The 11,045-nt window shown below is 46.8% G+C and overlaps 1 protein-coding gene across 1 annotated transcript; it reads right to left on the bottom strand.

Moving 5' to 3' along the window:
- Positions 1–244: 244 nt before the first annotated feature.
- Positions 245–10,738, bottom strand: KRT8 (keratin 8). Its single transcript, XM_027858409.1, has 9 exons — positions 10,304–10,738; positions 6,518–6,726; positions 5,951–6,011; positions 4,864–4,959; positions 4,242–4,406; positions 3,399–3,524; positions 2,103–2,323; positions 1,419–1,480; positions 245–655 (listed from the first exon to the last, which is right to left on the bottom strand). Exons 1-9 carry the CDS (start codon positions 10,649–10,651, stop codon positions 468–470), a joined length of 1,476 nt encoding a protein of 491 aa, XP_027714210.1. The 5' UTR covers positions 10,652–10,738; the 3' UTR covers positions 245–467.
- Positions 10,739–11,045: the final 307 nt, after the last annotated feature.

Raw genomic sequence — 11,045 nt, 5'->3', positions numbered from 1 at the left:
AATTGTCTTGGATCTTTGTATTGCTGAGAATAGCAAAGTCATTCACAGTTGATCATCGTACAATATTGTTGTTACTATGTACAATGTTCTCCTGGTTCTGCTCACGATCAGTTCATATAAGTCAAGTAGGATGGGGAAGGAGGAGGGATGCTCTTAAGTCTGTATATATCTTCCAAATCCCATAAACTTCCTCCTTCTCCACCACCCTCACTGCCCACACACACACAAAAGGAAACAGCATGGATTAGGTTTGAAATGGTGAGTTGTGTTTATTTCTGAAAACATAAATTGTTTTGAGGATATTGGCAAGAACAAGGAACCCAGGCAAGGCAGAATACAAGGTATGGCTGAGACCTATAATGCTGGTCTCTTCAATCTCCTCCCCCACCCCTAGTTTTCCCTCGGGTATCCTGGAGATTCTTAGAAGTACAAGAAAGGGGTGGGCTTCGAGGATCCATGAAGACCTCTCACTTGGGCAGAACATCTGATGATTCAGACACCAGTTTCCCATCTCGGGTCTCAATCTTCTTTACCACCACAGCCTTGTCGACTCGGCTGAAAGAGGGGAGACCAGAACCAGAAGTGGACTGGAAGGAGCTCATCGAATAGTTGAAGCCAGGGCTGGTGAGACTTCCATAGCCAGAGCCGAACCCAGCTGAAAAACAAGGTGCCCGCATTACTACACTGCTGACTCACTCTCACTCCCCTTTCTCAGCTCTACACCTCACATTCGTTTCTCCCTTCCATCCCCCAGAGCCTTCCCCATTCCTATCCCACCCCCACTGATATCTATCTACAGTTATAGCTGTTCAATCCTTATTACTATGCACCAGGTACTGTCCCATTTCCTTTAGACTGGTAACTAACCAGGGGCAGGGCTCCTGTCTCCTGAGATTTCTTTGAATCCCCATGGCTTAACACAGTGCCTAGCACACAGTAAGCACTTAATAAATGCCTATTGATTGACTGACCCTTATTGCAAGAGTGGGTTTAAATAACAGTAACTGATTACCCTTAATAAACACTTGTTGATTTGGTGGCTGGTCTCTTCCTTCTGTCTCCCACCCACCCTAAAAGTGTCGGAATTCCCAGGACAATGATATTGTAAGTTCCTGGAGGGGAGGGACTGTTTTGCCTTTCTTTGTATCCCCAGCACTTATCATAGTGCCTGGAACATAGTAGGCACTTAATAAATATTTGTTGACTTGACTGACTTAACAATAGCTAAAATGGAATAAGGTGGATATAAAGGAGGAGAGAGGCCCTGAGCTGGGGAGGATGGATTGTGGGTACCAGGGCTCACAGCAAAAAACCTCCTGAAGCTAGAGTTGAAAGTCAAACTCTCTGAATTCTAGAGCTTTTGAGAGCCTCCCCTACACCAACACACCCATGCCATGTTTCTTTCCACAGACTTTTACCTGAGTAGTCTCTGCTGGTGGTCTTGGTGTGAATACTCAAGTTCTGCATCCCAGACTCAAGTCTGTCCAAAGAACAGATAGGGTTAGCATTGAGGGATACCTGGCCATTTCCCCACTGACCTTCCTCCATGAGAACTCCTCCCTCCCTTATGTCTACAGTAACGCTTCTTAAATTATGAGTCATGACCCTATATGGGGTCGCAAAAAATTGGGCAACAGTAAAAGGTTTCTGAATAGGCAATGACCAAAAATTAATTAATCAAACGTGTATGGGGCAGCTAGGCAGCCCAGTGGATAGAGCACCAACCCTGGAGTCAGGAGGACCTGAGTTCAAACCCAGCCTTAGACACATATACTTACTAGCTATGTGACTGAGCAAGTCACTTAACCCCAACTGCCTTGGGAAAATAAAAAAATCAAACATGTCATGAATCCGAGGTATTTCTGGCCACACTTACCTGTACTGCATCAAGCAGTTTCACTGCAGCCTTGGTTCTGAACATAAAGCATGTGCACTTTGCACTGTGCATGCCCTCAGGCCACAAAAAACACCAATAAATGCTGCTAAAAGGGGAAAAGGAGTCCTGAGTGGAAAAAGTTTAAGAAGTCCTGGCCTAAAGGACCGCCATCACTAAGGAGGAGTTACGAGGGTGGATGAACCCCACAGCTGGTTCCCATGCCCACCTGCTCTCCTCTCCCTCCAGCAGCTTCCTGTAGGTGGCGATCTCGATGTCCAGGGCCAGCTTGACGTTCATCAGCTCCTGGTAGTCCCGCAGCTGGCGGGCCATGTCTTGCTTGGCCCTCTGCAGGGCAGCTTCCAGCTCAGACAGCTTGGCCTGGGCATCTTTGATGGCCAGCTCCCCACGCTGCTCAGCATCAGTGATGGAGGCTTCAAGGGCAGCCTTCTGTGGAAGCCCAAATTGGTGGGTCAAGCGGGGCCAGGAACTCTGCCAAAAACACTTCCTCCCTCCCTCAACTTCCCCAACCACCTGCCCCAGTCTAATAGGACCACTGAAGCCCAGGTGAGCCACTGAAATTCATGCAAAGAAAGTTTCCACTAGACTATTGCTTTTCCCTTCAAATAAGATAATATTTGTAAAAAGCTTAACACAGTATCTGGGCACGTAGACACTGTAAATGCTTGTATCTTAATAAACGCTTGTATCCTTCCCTTTACCTCTCTCCTCCACCAAATGAGAGTTCTGGACAATGGTGAGATTAAAAAAGTTTGATTCCTTTCCTCCTCACCTCACTCCATGCTAATTTAGTTGCCCCACTGTCCCATCCAATCCTAATCATGTCCCAGGGCTTCTGGGATCAGACATATCGCTCCAACCCCACTTCCAATCTCCCCTCTAATTTGCAAATTCTTTCCAAATAGGAGCCCCAGGGGGGAGGGGTGAGATGGGGTGAAAATTTGGAACTCAAAATCTTGTGGAAGTAAATGTTGAAAACAAAAAAATAAATAAAAATTACCATTAAAAAAAAAAAAAAAAAAGAAAAGACAGCTAGGTGGTGCAGTGTATAGAGCACCGGATCTGAAGTCAAGAAGACCTGAATTCAAATCCGGCCTCCAACACATAACACTCACTAGCTGTGTGACCCTGGGCAAGTCACTTAACCCCATTGCCTAGCCAAAAAAAAAACCCCCCAAAAAAACAAATAGGAGCCCCACCTTGCTCCTCTTCTATGACCTTATTCTACTGTTTCCCCTTCCTCCAAGAAGCTTTTGTTTTTTAAATCAATTTTCCCAACCTCAATCCTTCCCTCATTGCCCTAGTACTACTGTCCAGATGTTTGGGCAGCCTCCCCAATCAGCCTGGAAGTTCTCCATCTTCTCCTCCCTCTAGATCTCCACTGCCCACTGCTCCCCTACTAACATCCGTGTATCTCTGACACCCCCTTCCCTATCTCCAAAGGCAGGGAATGGTAGCTGAGAGGGGAAGGTGGAAAAGAGCCCTCCACCAGTCAGCCATTCACCTGGCCTTTGAGTGCCTCAATCTCAGCCCGAAGCCTGCTAATATTCCTGTTCATCTCCGAGATCTCCGTCTTGGTGTGGCGAAGGTCATCTCCATGTTTCTCAGCCAGGATCCGCAGCTCTTCATACTAGGGGAGAAAGAGAGATGAGTAAGGCTGCCCTTTACAGACTCCCAAGTCACAGAGACCCTTTGACCTCCCTGGCTCACTCTTAGAACTAACTCAAATTCTAGCCCCACCTCCCTGTAAGTGGATTCTCTCTGAGAATACCTTCTATTTGCAAATGAAATGATAATTGTGAAGTGCTTATGAGCACAATGCCTGGCACATTAATAAATGCTAGTTACTTGGGAGCATCACACACATACACACAGCCTTACTCCCTCACCTTAAAATTTTTATATACCATGTACGTATGCTTTTTTCCGTGTGAGTTCCTTGAAGGCAGAAACCATGTTTTTGCCTTTCTTCATACCCCCAGGGCACAGCACAGTGCCTGGCACATTGTAGGCTCTTAATAATTAATGCTTAATTGACTGATCCTTATTGCAGGAGTGGGTTTAAATAGAAATAATAAATGACTCATTTCTGCAGTGTTTTAAGGTTTACAGATGCCTTCTCCCACAACAACCCTCTGCAGTAGATCATGCCAGTATTATTTTCCTCATTTTATAGTTGAGAGGAAGTGGCTGACCCTGGGGCATATAGATCACAAGTATCCGAGGTGGTTTTGAACCCAGCACTCTTCTCACTACATGGAAAAAAGCAGCTCCTTTGAGGGCTGGCTTTGCTGTTGGGGGTAGAACAGAAAGTTTCCCTTCCCTCAGTGTCTATCTCTTTACTCACCTTGATCCGGTACATGCTCTCGGCCTCAGCCCGGCTGCGATTGGCAATATCCTCATATTGGGCTCGAACCTCAGCAATAATGCCATCCAGGTCCAAGGAGCGGCTATTGTCCATAGACAGGACCACAGAGGTGTCCGAAATCTGGGACTGCAATTCTCGTATCTCCTAGTGTGAAGGGGAGGAAGAGGGTAAGATGCTCTCAACATTCTCCTCCCAGGTCCACCCCAGAATTACTATAGTCCTGTTGTATAGGAAAATGTCCATAGGAGACATTCCCAGTAGACCCTGGGAAAGGGAGGGGTTAGTCAAGAGAGAGGAATAGTTTTAGAGTTGAGGTGGGGCAGAAGTGTCCCTCCAGAGGGAAGCGGCTGGTTGAAAGGTTTAGAATATTAAGTGGGGACCAAAAGAAACCAGACCGAAGATGAAATACCCAAGGGAAAACTCAAGCCTTTGGCTCACTTAAAAGGACTTCTCATAAGTATATGCTTGGGAGTTGGCGTGGTGAGGGGCAGTATGGGTTGGGAAGAATATTGCCTGGCTCCTAAGGAGACAATTCTCATCCAATCAAAGAAAGAACACTGAGACACACATATTACGACTCCACCAGGACCCAATGACTTACTTCTTCAAACAACTGCCTGAGGAAGTTAATCTCATCGGTCAGGCCTTCCAGACGGGACTCCAGTTCCACCTTGTTCATATAGGCTTCATCCACATCCTGGAAGAGAGGAGAGCCTGAGCCACTAAGCCCAAAGACTTCCTCATCCCACCATCAGCCACCACTTCCCATTGGGAACAATAAGTCATCCCCTCTGCTCCCCTGCCCTACCCCTCTTTCTACTTGGGGATGGATGTCTTTCCATCTCTAAAGTACTTCTCCCAACCTTTCAGTAGGGAACCTTTGCAGGAAGCCTTCTCTGCCTACCTCTCCTCCCTACCCAGGCCTGTGGCCTCCCCAATAGGCATCCTCATTCTCCCCACCACCACCACCACCACAACTGAGGTCCAGAGTTCTGTCTAGCTGTAACTAGTTCCTTGTCACCGGAAGCATTTAGGCAAGAACACTTGTTAGGAATTCAAAAACAGATACTAATTTCAGCTAACTGACCTCTAAAGGCCTTCTCCAACTCTGGTTCTACTTCTGTTCTAGGCTGTATATTTGTCTCTCATTTTCTGTGCTTTGTACATAGTAGACCCTCAAATATTTGCTAAATGAATTAATAAATGCACATGGATGGATGGATGGATAGATGGATGGATGGATACCTTATCTCCCTTATCAGACTAGGTGATCTGGAGTACAGGACCTAGGACCTAGTCTCTTTTTGGGGGGGGGGGGGAATGAGGTAATTGGGGTTAAGAGACTTGCCCAGAGTCACACAGCTAGTGAAAGTTATGTGTCTGAGGTTGGATTTGAACTCAGGTCCTCCTGACTCCAGGGCCGACCTAGTCTCATCCTCCCTTGAGATGCCCAAGACAAAAAACTGTAATGAAGGGAACTCTTGGAGATGAGGTATAGTCAGACTGAGTGTCTTTCTCTCCTGCCCTCTACCTCAGCCTTCCTTCTTCCTCTGTATGAAGCCCTGTGTGAGAAGCATAAGGTGGGGATAGGGAAGCATGCCTGTGAAAGTCTCTGTCTCTCTCTCACACACACATACACACATATGTGCACATACTCACACTGCATGTTCCACAGGCACCCCTCTCACCTTCTTGATGAGAACAAAATCATTCTCCATTTCTGTCCGTTTATTGATCTCCTCCTCATACCTGTTGGAAGAAGGGGTATAGAGTCACAGAATCAACAGACTAGGGTGGAAAACTGAACTGGGCTCCAGGGGAGAGACAACAAGTTGCATTCATGGGGGGAGAAGGGAAGGGCTGACAGGGCCACTTGTCTCTCTGTCTCATACTCCTCTCTGAATCACCTCCACATCCAATCACCAGTCAGACCTGCTCACGGGTGGGGAGTATTACTCCAAGAAATAAAAGGAGTGGGAGGAATAAGACAGTTGAGATGGGTCAGGCTGCGTGCAGGAGGGAAATTTTAGGCAAGACTTCAGGGGTACTGGGAAAGAGTACTGAGTAGCACAGAAGCTCAGAATAGGGGAAGTTCAGGAACCCAAATGACCTCTTGTGGGAGAAAAATTTTTCTGCCACACTCCAAACCCCTAGACAGTGCACGTGTTTGGGGGGCACAGAATGTAAGGAGCTTCCGACAGTGAGAACACCCTCACCCCCACCTCTGAATTTGGGAGGTCCCTCCTAGTTCTCACTTGTTTTTGAAATCTTCCACAAGGCCCTGCATGTTGCCCAGCTCCGTCTCCAGCTTCAGTTTTTCCTGCCCCATGGAGTCCAGCTGCCTTCGAAGGTTGGCAATGTAGCTCTCAAACAAGCTGTCCATGTTGCTCCGGGATGTCTTCTGCTGCTGGAGGAGGCTCCACTTGGTCTCCAGCATCTTATTCTGCTGCTCGAGGAAGCGTACCTGGATTGGCAATAAGAAGAGGTGGTTGGACCACATGCACCAGGAACAAGCAATTCAGCAAAAAATAGGAAAAAGGCAATAAGCCCCATCACCCCGCATAGCATATGCTGTCAGACTCAGTTGATGTATTAGTTAGGTTCGCTGAACTGCTCTTTCTTTCTTTTATTCTTTCTTCCTTCCTTCCTTTCTTATGTTCTATTACAAGGGATAGGGAGGGTGAGGAGTAAGGGATCTATTTAGAAATGAAAGTAACGTAAAAATAAAAATTATCAATTATTTTTGTGACTGGGAAAGGGGGGTGTGGGGCAGGGATCCACTACTCCTAAGCAGTTAAAGAGGGGCCTAATGAGCCATTTAGTATATTTATCCTGGGCCTGGGTTTCCATCTATTCTAAGGCTAGAAAGATGAAAGAGAAAAGCAAAGTGTCAGCATCCAAGGGTTGTCAGGCTGTCCCTACACCAAAACAGTAAACTCTCAATTACTCTTTTTTTTTTTTTAAGGCAATTGGGGTTAAGTGACTTGCCCAAGGTCACTTAGCTAACTCTCAATTATTCTGGGATGGGCAAGTAGAAGTGGAATCAGGACATCTTGACTCTAGTCCTGACTCAGTCACTAACTAGAGGAGCAAGCAGGACCTTGTGTAAATCCCTCTCTGGGCCTCATCTTCCTCATTTTTAAAATAACAATAATATCTATGGTCTCTTCCAATATTAGCCCTGTCATTTAATATCTGTCCTATCCTCTATTACTCATGCAGGAATGGCATCCTACATGGTGTAGGAGAAAGACTGCTGGGACTCCAAAAGATTCATGATGGAAATCATCCAGAGAAAGAACTCTGGAGTCTGAACGCAGATAGAAGCATACTATTTGCTCCCTTTCGTTTTGTTTCTTCTTTCTTGTGGTTCCTCCTATTGGTTCTAATTCTTACTTACAACATCACTAATGTAAAAATATGTTTAATATGAATGTATATGTAGAGCCTTGGGGAGGGGTAAGGAGATGGAGAGGGAGAAAATTTAAAACTCAAAATCTTATGGAAGTGAATGTTGGAAACTAAAGTTAAATAAATAAATTTTAAAAAGAAGGAAAGAAAGAAAGAAAGAATACTGGGTTTGAAGTCAGAGACCTTGGGGTTGAAATCTGACCCTGCTGTGTGATTTTGGGCACAGCACCCAACTTTCTGTATAATAAAGAGATTAGGTGATTCTAAGGCCCCTTTTGGTTCCAAATCTAGAATTGTATGGGAAGAGGTAGAGAAAATTACCTCTAATTTAACTCTTTTATCTGATTCTTTCCTCTTCCATTCCCCTTGAAAGTCCCAAGAGGCAAGTCCCCCCAGGCCCTCACAAGCACTTTGCATTCACTTCTTTGCATATTATTGCTTAAGATAGCTAAATTTAGGAATATTGCTCAACTAGATGGTAAGCTAGTCACTCCTTTTATCTAAACTTTGCATCTTGTCCACTTAATAAAAGAGGTTTTCAATAAATGTTTCTTGAATTTCAAAAAATCCAGGAGCCTCTAATTCCAGTTGGTGATTACCCAATGAAAGAGTAAGACTTCTATGTTCTGTTCCCAAATGTGTCTTTAGACCCAAAGGCAGGATGCCATAATGGCTTTAGGCAAATCAAGACAGATTATAAAGTACTTTTTACTAGAGAAAAGTCAGGTAGGGGAGAAGCAGTAAAAGATGGGGCACAGTAGGGCAGGGAGCTGCTAAGAAGTGGTTGAGTTACTCTTTGGACTCTTTACCTCCCAATTTTCCCCAAACTCTGTCGTTTTAGGGAAAGATAGGGACAGAAAATGATGGGATCTCTAGGAAAGTCTAATGAATCAGATATGTGGACCTAGGTACCACATGTTTTCTAGAAATTCCTGTTTTCTCCCCACCTCCACCCAGCTGAGGCTTTCTCGAGTGCCTTAACTGTGACTGTGGATCCATAATTCCATAAACTCATATGGGACAGGACAGGCCCTTCAAAAACAGGACTAAAGTTCCTGAAGGCTTTATAATCCAGCCCAGCTTTACACACACACACACACACACACACACACACACACACACACCTCTTTTTCCCACAATACCACCCAGGACAGAGTCAGCAGGGAAGACACCAATTCACAAACCCTCAGGGACCCAGGGACCCCTGAGACTGACAAAACCTGGCCTGGAATTAGGGAAGGGGAGATGGAATAGTGTGGGGCCCAAACCTAGTGGACCGGGAAGGGGAGAGAGTGGGGGAAGAATGGGGGGAACGGGGTACAGAGAAAGAGATCAAAAGGAGGAGGAGATATTGGCTTAAATCTTATCACAAAGCCATAAACACTATGGAAAATAATGGGCACTAAAATCAAATATGTCTGGCCCACCCCTAGACTTTGAATCCCGGATGTGGGATGGGGGTTACCCACACCCTATTTGGGCTCAGGGCCAAGTGGGCAGTCAGGGTGTGGTTCATGTTCATGGGCTATCTGAAGAGGGACATGAACCCCAAAGAGCCACAGTGATGTAGACTAGGAGAGAGCTGTGGTCTTGAGTCAGAAGACCTGGACCCAGTACTTGGGCCCTGACGTAGACTAAGTCACCTAAACCAAATTAAGAGTCTCAGTTTCTTCATCTATAAAACAAAGGGGCTGGAATAGCTAGATCTCTAAAATGCTTGAAATCTGAATCTCTAAAATCTAAAATCCTAGCTCTAAACTATATGACCTTAATCAGCAATTCAGACAGAAGAGGGAAGAGATCCCGCCTAGAACCTAAGGTTAAGACAAGGAGACATATACTTTTGAGGAGCTCCTTAGGACAAAATTAGGGCCCTTTTCTCTAGGTTCTCAATAAAGACTCATCTAACTGAACTGGTTTCTGCCACCTATTAAAACCCCACTATCCCCCAGAAATTTTGGATAGGAAGCTTCAGGATAGGAAAGCTAGCCCTGAGCTGGGGGGGAGGGTTAAGAATTATAGAGGTTTTTCCACTACTTTCTCGGCTGCCTCTCACTATATTGCTCTGGGGAAGGTCCTCTGGCCCAAAAATCTTTAAGAGAGCTAGCCCTGAAGTACAACCTTAGGACTGAGAATAATTCCTAGTTTAGAGTCTCCAGGAGGAAGTAAAGGGCAATGCCACAAATGATCCAAAGCCATGCAAATCCCTCTCCCTGTAGTCTTCTCATCTGGCTTCCCCCCTCCCCTTCACCTCCATACACACCTTTCCCTTCCCCCAACCTAAAAACACTGGATCAGTGACTCATCTGGAGGTGAGGGCGGTGCCAGGGAAGGGGGGAGGGGGCATAGTGTTCTGCCAAGATTATCAGGCAGTGCCCACCACTAAAGGAAGTTCAGGAAACTGAGTGCCCACCAGAGGATTGGGAAGAAGCTAAAAGAGATAGGCACAGCTGAGGAGGGGTAGATCTTGGGGCACAAGCATCCATCCCATCTGGTATTGGAAGCCAGCCCCTAAGGAGTAGTGAGCTCCAAGTGGGAGTCCAGGGTGCTTCCAAACAATGCTTTAGGAGCATCAAGTTTATACACAGCCATAATTACCAGGGCTGAGAGCTCCCTCCCCCAAAACTCACCTTGTCAATGAAGGAGGCAAACTTGTTGTTGAGGGTCTTGATCTGCTCCTTCTCTTGGGTCCTCACGGCCTGGATGTTGGGGTCCAGCTCCAGCTTCAGGGGACTCAGGAGGCTCTGATTGACAGAGACCGCCGTGATCCCGCCGACTCCGGTGCTGCCCCCGAAGCCCATACCTATGCCTGACCCGAGCCCGAACCCCGATCGGAAGCTACCGCTACTCCCCACACGAGAGAAGGAGGATGAGCTGATTCGGGAGCTGGGGCCGCTGGAGTAGGAGCGGCTGCTAAAACTCCGGGGGCCAGAGGAAGAGACCTTCAAGGTCCTGTGAGTGGTCGACCTGATGGACATGGTGAGGACGAAAAGGACAAACACAAGAGAAACGAGAGAGGTGAGCTGCTCAGAGAGGAGGTGGAAAGGAAACTCCCAAAGCTGGGAAATTTATACAGCCTGTACCCTGCTCCAGGGAGGGGAAGGGGAGGTGGAGGGAGGAGAATGGAGGAGAAGGACTCTGCACCTGAGTGGTTGGGGCCCCTGGAGGGGCTGAGCTTAACCTGACACCTACCTCCTCGGGTAGAGCTCAGGTGGGGGCAGCAGAGAGCCAGGCTGTGGGGGCAGCAGAGAGCCAGGCTGTGGGGCCAAGGAAGAGATGGGAGGGGCCGAATTACACGCCCTAGACATCCCAGGGATCCAGAAAAATAAGACTCAGAAAATTTTAGAGTGGAAAGCGAGCCTAGAGGCCAAG

The sequence above is a fragment of the Vombatus ursinus genome, unplaced genomic scaffold (genome assembly GCF_900497805.2).
Source record: "Vombatus ursinus unplaced genomic scaffold, bare-nosed wombat genome assembly UNPS02012958.1, whole genome shotgun sequence".
Classification (NCBI taxonomy): domain Eukaryota; kingdom Metazoa; phylum Chordata; class Mammalia; order Diprotodontia; family Vombatidae; genus Vombatus; species Vombatus ursinus.
The sequence above is the reverse complement of the archived record's forward strand: the minus strand, read 5'-3'. Positions and strand labels throughout refer to the sequence as shown.